The sequence below is a fragment of the Colobus angolensis genome, unplaced genomic scaffold, assembly GCF_000951035.1.
Source record: "Colobus angolensis palliatus isolate OR3802 unplaced genomic scaffold, Cang.pa_1.0 Scaffold71, whole genome shotgun sequence".
In the NCBI taxonomy this organism is placed as follows: domain Eukaryota; kingdom Metazoa; phylum Chordata; class Mammalia; order Primates; family Cercopithecidae; genus Colobus; species Colobus angolensis.
This window is the reverse complement of record NW_012120821.1, coordinates 10,530,462-10,536,901: the sequence shown is the minus strand read 5'-3', so window position 1 is coordinate 10,536,901 and position 6,440 is coordinate 10,530,462. Positions and strand designations below refer to the sequence as shown.

Genomic DNA, 6,440 nt, shown 5'->3' with positions numbered 1-6,440 from the left:
TCGCCATCAAAGCCCAGAATGAATCCTTTTTGTAACGAATCTGTCGGTAAAATAGAATGCGCTATTTATAAAGAGCCTGATTATTCCCAGATCAACCATTTGCACGCATCTGTGTGTTCACATGTTAGGTTTTCTGAATACAGGGTACCCTTGCACTGTTGTCAGCTGAAGGGAAAAATTCTTTGCTTTGGTAAGAAGCCCTAGTCCCTCTTGAGGACGTATTTTCCTCATCTGTAAAATGGGCTACATCCTTAGCATGCATGCCAGCCTGTGGTGACCAGCTGAGGTGGCCCCAAGGGGATGCATGACTAGGGCCCACACCAGGTCCCTCCTCAGCCTCCTCATAAAGGACTGAAGGACTTGGCTCTGAGGTCCCATCCCCCAGAGACTTTGGTGTGACTGTGGTGACCCTTGGCATAGGGCACCCCTCCTGACTGCCTCCTCATCTCAAAACTTTCCAGAACGTGACTTTTATGGCAGGGCCTTAGGAATCGCCTGGCTCTACCCGCTCACTTCATGGCTACAGATACTTGTGCCCTGAGAGAGCAAGTAAATTTCCCAAAGCCAACGGCAAGCCCTCTGATTGCTGCTCTACCAAACCAAAATGATTTCAATTCTCATGAAACCTAAGGCCTGACTAAGGAAGATTAAGAAACCTGGTGGTGGTCATGCCCACTTAGTTTGTTTTGGCTGTGTGGTCTTGGGTAAGTCATTTCTCTAACCTATTCCCCACCGCACTCCATAATATGGGGAATAGCACCTTCTCCTGTTTCCCTAGGTCTACTTTCTGCCTGGCTAAGGTTTGACTTTAAGATCTGGTGGTAGATCTTGGTCTGTCCATTGGTCCTAGAGTGGAGTGCTTTATGAAGTCACTGGTCCGTGTGTTAGGTCAGGGACTTAATACCATGACATCATGAAAGATGTCTGTAGACCCTTTCTCTCCTCATTGCTAACAAAGATTTTGTGGACTGTGTTTCAGATGGACAGAAAATATGTTCTAGAGCATTCTAAGATCACCTAGGGCTTTTGTTAAAATGCAGATTTTGGTTCCACAAGTCTGGGTGGGGCCTGAGGCTCTGCATTTCTAGTGATGCTGATGTCGCTGGTCCAGGGATCACATTTTCAGTTGTAAGATTTGAAATCAATCTATTATTCATGTAGAATCAATACTTACTAGATAAGGGGCTTAAGAGGCAAGTCCAAACAGGGCTGAAGAGCAAGTCACAGTAACAGGGTCTAGTCTGGAGCCCAGATCTTGTAATGTCTTGTCTTCGATATCTGGCTTATCTATTTTATCTGCAGCTATGAGTTTCTAGAATCTGAACAGCCCTTGAAATACTTTGCTGCTTAATTATGGAGCAAAGTAGGGTCCTTCTTTAGGAGAGAGAGTGACTCAGTGGAAAGCCATTGGAAGGGGGAGAAATACAGCTAGCATTTGATCAACCTTTTCACCAGAAGTTTTTGTATTTGTGATTATAAACATTATTCTCTTTGTATTTATGGATGCAAACTACAGCCCTCCGGAGGCCCCAGTCTGTTTTTGTATACCTCTAAGCTAAGAATGGTTTTATAGTTTTAAAGTGTTGTTAAAAAACAACAATAACGAACAAACAAGGAAGAATATGCAACAGAGAGGGTGTGTAGCCTATGAAGCCTAAAATATTTACGGTCTGGCCTTTTACAGAAAAACTTTGCTGGCCCATGATCTAGAGTACTCGAAGATTTGCGTGTTTTTTGTTTGTTTGTTTGGTTTTCTAGTGAGCAAGAGGCCTAGCCTTACAGCTTTGAAATATAGTGAGGTTAAGACGTAGGGGAGGCAGCCTGCGTTGGTGGTAACTGCCCAGACATTTTAGCTGTGTGACCCTGAGCACATTACTTCACCTCTCTGAGCTTGTGTCCTAGCTTTGCAAAATGAGGACAAAGATTGCTGCCTAGTAGAGTTATTGCGACAATGAGACATGATGCCTGCAGAGTTTAACGCTTGGAAGATGCATAGAAAATGATAACTATTGTTATTAGGGGTGGCCATTTGAACCCTTATGGCATTAATGGACAGATATCATATTACTCCTATCAGGTCTGAAGGCCCTTCCAATGAGCTGGGAGCAGTCCTTTAGGAGAGAAAAATGCTCTGCTCCAGCCTCCCCTGATCCCACCTCCAGAGCAGAAAGCTCCTTTTTAGCCACGTAGACAGACAGGGTTCCGTGGTGGCTTGCACACTTTCACCGGGCGAGCTCTCTCCCCAAAGGCTGGCCTTTCCACAGCTGAGACTTTTGGAAGGCATCTTCTGTTCCTATGCCCTAAGATATGATTCAGCAAACAGGCACGTAGTGAGAGCCCCGGGCTGGGATTGTGAGTACTGGAACGCAACCCTTCTCTTTATGGCTCCATCTGGAGTGTGTGGGCGGTGGACTAGAGTCAGTGGTTTTTGCCGACCTTGTTTTTAAACTGCTGCAGCCTTAAGGTCCAAAATGGAAAACAGACCAACTTGGAGTTAGCTGAGGCTAATTCTAAACTCTGCTGAGTCTGAGAGCTCGGAGGCTCCTGGGGTGTGTCTGAATCTCAGGAAGGGTGTAATGCTTTTCTTGCCCATAGATGGCAGCATCTGCACTCTTAGCCGGCTCTGCGAATGTGTGTGTGCATGTGCACGTATGTTACACACGTGTGCACGCATGGGAGTCATAGTTTCTTACTTTGGTAAATCTTGAGCTGCGGTGGTCCCAGCCCTAGGCCAGGCTCTGGGATACATGGGAGCAACTGGGGAGGCTGACTTGCAAATAGACTATTACTGTGGAGTGTGACTGGGAAGACTAGTGGGTGTGGAGGTCTGTGCAGAAACTACATGGAGGACTCAGGAACAGAGTGCTGTTGCATCTGGCTGGAGCCTGGTGGGGTATAGTGGAAGACAGGAAGCCATGAGGGCTGAGGCTGAAGGAGTTGACGGGGACAGGTCATGAAGAATGTGGAGAGGTTTGTTAAGGATCTTGGACTTTATCTGGGGCCACAGTGGAGCCATGGTAGAGTCTGGGCAGAGGAGTGGCATGGTCTGGGCTTGCTCTGAGGAGGATGCATTGTAGGAGGGAGAGGATGCAGGAGGATCAGTTAGGAAGGTTATGCAGTCATGCAGGCGAGAAGTGATGGGGTTATGGACCAAGATATTGGCGTTGAGGTGGAGAGAAGAGGGGACACTCTGGAGGCAGTCAGGGGTTGAACTAGCAAGACATGGTGATACATTGGAAGGGAGAGTGACAGAGCAAAGGGGTGAGGTGGTGTGTTGAGGAGGGTGAGAACCTGGTGTCTGGACTGGTCCACCGGATGGATGGTGGATGGTGGATGGTGGATGGTAGTGCTGTTTGCTGAGATGAGGTGCAGTTGGGGAGGAGAAGGTTGCACTTGGGAACAAATGCAGCACTACAGTATGCATCTGAGGATGGGAGTTCAATTTGGGGTGTGTAGAAAGAAGTGGAGCTGGATTCGAAAGGCTCATCCTCACACAGAATTGACATAGTGCGGGAGGTCATTAGTCATTTGCGGGAACAACAAAACCCACCTCTGCTTTGGCCTGTCCCTTGGAACCAGGAAGTTTCTGCCATAGTCTTTGAGAAAGGCCCACAGAAGTGGGCACCAGGTCCTGCAGCCCAGATAAGTGTCTGCCTCTGATGTCTCTGGTTTTGGGTACCGTGACTCCACTTCCGTGGCTGTATCCCGTGTTAGTCACAATGCACAAGTCATCAAGACTGTCTGGATCATTTACTGTCAGCCTGAGAACAGGGCTTGTTTGTGTCTTAATCCCAGGAGCCTGCATGGCCCTGCCACCTTCGGGATCTTGGACCTTCCCCTCGGCTTGGGGAAGCTGGTTTAGGCAGAGAAATTTTCCAGTGTGGGCAGGAGCCAGTTTGCTCAGCTTTCCTCTGAATGTAGCTGACTGGAATTCTTAGTGGCGAGGAAGGGTGAAGATCCAAGTCGTCCCTGAGAGGCAGGGGGACTGAGCTGCATACTCCACGATGAGCTGATGTGGGATGGTCCTTCATCCACTCATCTAGCATATGTCCACTGGCCCTGCCATTTGCTGGGCACATGCCATGCTGAAGCTTCAGAGGTGAAGCAGACAGAATCATTGCCTCTGAGGAGCTTATAGCCCAGAGGGAGAGAAAGTCCTGTCACCAGACATTGATAATGTAGTCTTGCTCAGCAGTAGTGCATTAGAACAATAATAGAGTGATGCTGAGGCACAGAGTTGCGAACATGACAAATCAACAGGGTGGGTCCCCAAACCGCACATGTGCAGGATGAGAAAGATACAATTTGCAGGCAAAAGACGTAGAAATTTAGTTATTAATAATCAGGGTAATAATTAGAGTAAACATATGCCTTGTGCAAAACCCTGAACATGTTTGATCTCATTGTAGGTTCTAATATTATCCATCTTGAACAGAGAAGGCAACTGAGACTCGGAGAAGTGATGTAGCTTGCTCAACTTACACAGTTAAGTGAGGGCCCAGTTTATATAACTCCAGAGTCCTAAAGTACAACTCTGAGGTTGACTGTAAACTGAATTCAGCCATGCAATAGGACTGCCTTAAATGTGAATGGGATTTTAGGCTCAATGAATAGAAGTATGATATCTCTAATGAAGGAGGTGAGAGTCCTGCTCGCCCTGCCCTAGGTAGAACTTGTCTGATTGTCTAATTCTGGGTCTTGTCCTGTCAGTAGGGACAGAGTTCATCTGGAGCAGATCAGGGAACAGGGTGAATGAACCGGAAACCCTGGTCTCAGGAAGAGCTGGAGGAAAGGGGGTGTACAATTTGTAGAAGACTTGAGGGGCCCAGGATCCCTATCTTCAAATCTCCAAAGAGTCATCAGGAAAGAGGGGGACAGACCTGTTCTGGCTGACTCAGAAGGAGGCAGAGCTAGTACCAGCAGGTACATAAAGAGAGAGATTTTAGTGCATCCTTAGGAAAATTCTTTTACCCAGCCAAACCCTCCAGCAGCAGGTCTTGCAGCCTTGGCAGGTAGTGAGTGCCCTGTTGCCGGATGTGTGCAAGTACTGATTGTGTGACCCCTGGTGGAGGGGAGGAAAGGAGTTGAAACATCAAATGGGGATTTGACCAGATAACCTTGAACTCCCCCTGAGGCTGACATTCTTGTGCCCTTTTTTTACAGGTGGTGCTCATAGCTCTTTGTCCAGTGCTTCGGCCTTGGTCCAGGCGCCTTCCCACAGAGCAGCGCTCTTCACCCTGCACAGCCCTGTTAGGTAGGTAGAGCAATGCAGACACCTGTCCTGTTAAACCCCGCCCTGGCTGCCCAGGGAAGCCTGGAGGAGACTTCAGTGGTGGAAGCAGCCACTGTAGCCGCAGTGGATTCAGTGGGAGTCCCTGAGGTCTTCCCAATAAGGCTCAGAGTGCATCTCTGCTCCTTTCCTGCCCTTGAGAGGGAGGTCAGGCGAGAGTGATCTTGCAGGGAGGAGGCAGGGACTGGGCTCAGTGCCCAGATGCCTGGCTCCCACCCTGGCTGTGCTGCTTGCTTGCTGTGTGACTTTAAGAGAGTGGCTTTCCCTCTCAAGGCCTTGGTGGCTCTTCTGTAGAAGAGTAGAGTCCCCATAAAAAGGAGGTGCAGGAATTCTTCCCAGAGGCTTTGGAGAGGTGAGAAAAATGGGGGTCCATTTGCCGAGTCTCCAGACTTGTTGACCAGAGGAGGAGCACCCGAGGTGTGTGAGTCATGGGGAAGGCGGATGAGTCATGCCCACTGGGGCCAGCTGGCAGGGTGGGGCCCCCCTGACTATCAGATTCACAGGTGACCTGCTGAAGTAGGCGGGGAGGTAGGGGGAGGAGTGCAGAGTCCTGGGCTGGAAGCCAGGAGACTGGCTCACCTCCCAGCTCCAGCCTCGGTTTTTCCATCTGTAAGACGGGTGCCTTGGTCTCCCCCTACCCACCTAACAAAGCTGCTCTGTGGACCCAGTGAGCTCGTAGATGCCAAAGGGCTTTGTGACCAGTGAGACAGGAAGGATCGCTACTAGGGGGAATCGCCCAGCTTCCAACACCCAAACAGAAGTGAATTTCTAATTAGCAATTGTGCAAGAACCCAGGAAAACACCCCTCCAGCCCACACTATCCCTTTTCTGCCAAAAGGAGAAGGGGATGAATGCACACAGGACTTACACATCTGCCGTGGCCCAGCTGGCTTCCAGATGGTGACACGAGCCGCCCACAGCCAGAGCTATTCCTCTTTCCCAAAGCTCAGGTGAAAGGGCTTTTTGATGGTCCCCAGGATGTTGTGCCCCAAAAGCCAGGGATTCCCGAAAGACCTGCTGGACCCAGAAAGGTGACTCGCCCCATCAGCTGCTACCCATAGATTTTGCTGACAAAGAGGTGGCCCTAGTGCTGCCCTAATAGGAGGAATTGAGGGCCGAGTCTTGGCTCTGATGCGCCTGCCTTTGAGAC

General features: G+C 49.4%; 1 protein-coding gene across 1 annotated transcript; it reads right to left on the bottom strand.

The window, feature by feature from the left end:
• Positions 1-5,125: 5,125 nt before the first annotated feature.
• On the bottom strand, positions 5,126-5,740 carry LOC105501431 (putative uncharacterized protein GSN-AS1). The gene is given in 2 exon segments (XM_011927392.1): positions 5,126-5,727; positions 5,729-5,740. Coding segments are annotated over 2 exon segments (489 nt in total). The 3' UTR covers positions 5,126-5,250.
• Between the last annotated feature and the right edge of the window lie 700 nt (positions 5,741-6,440).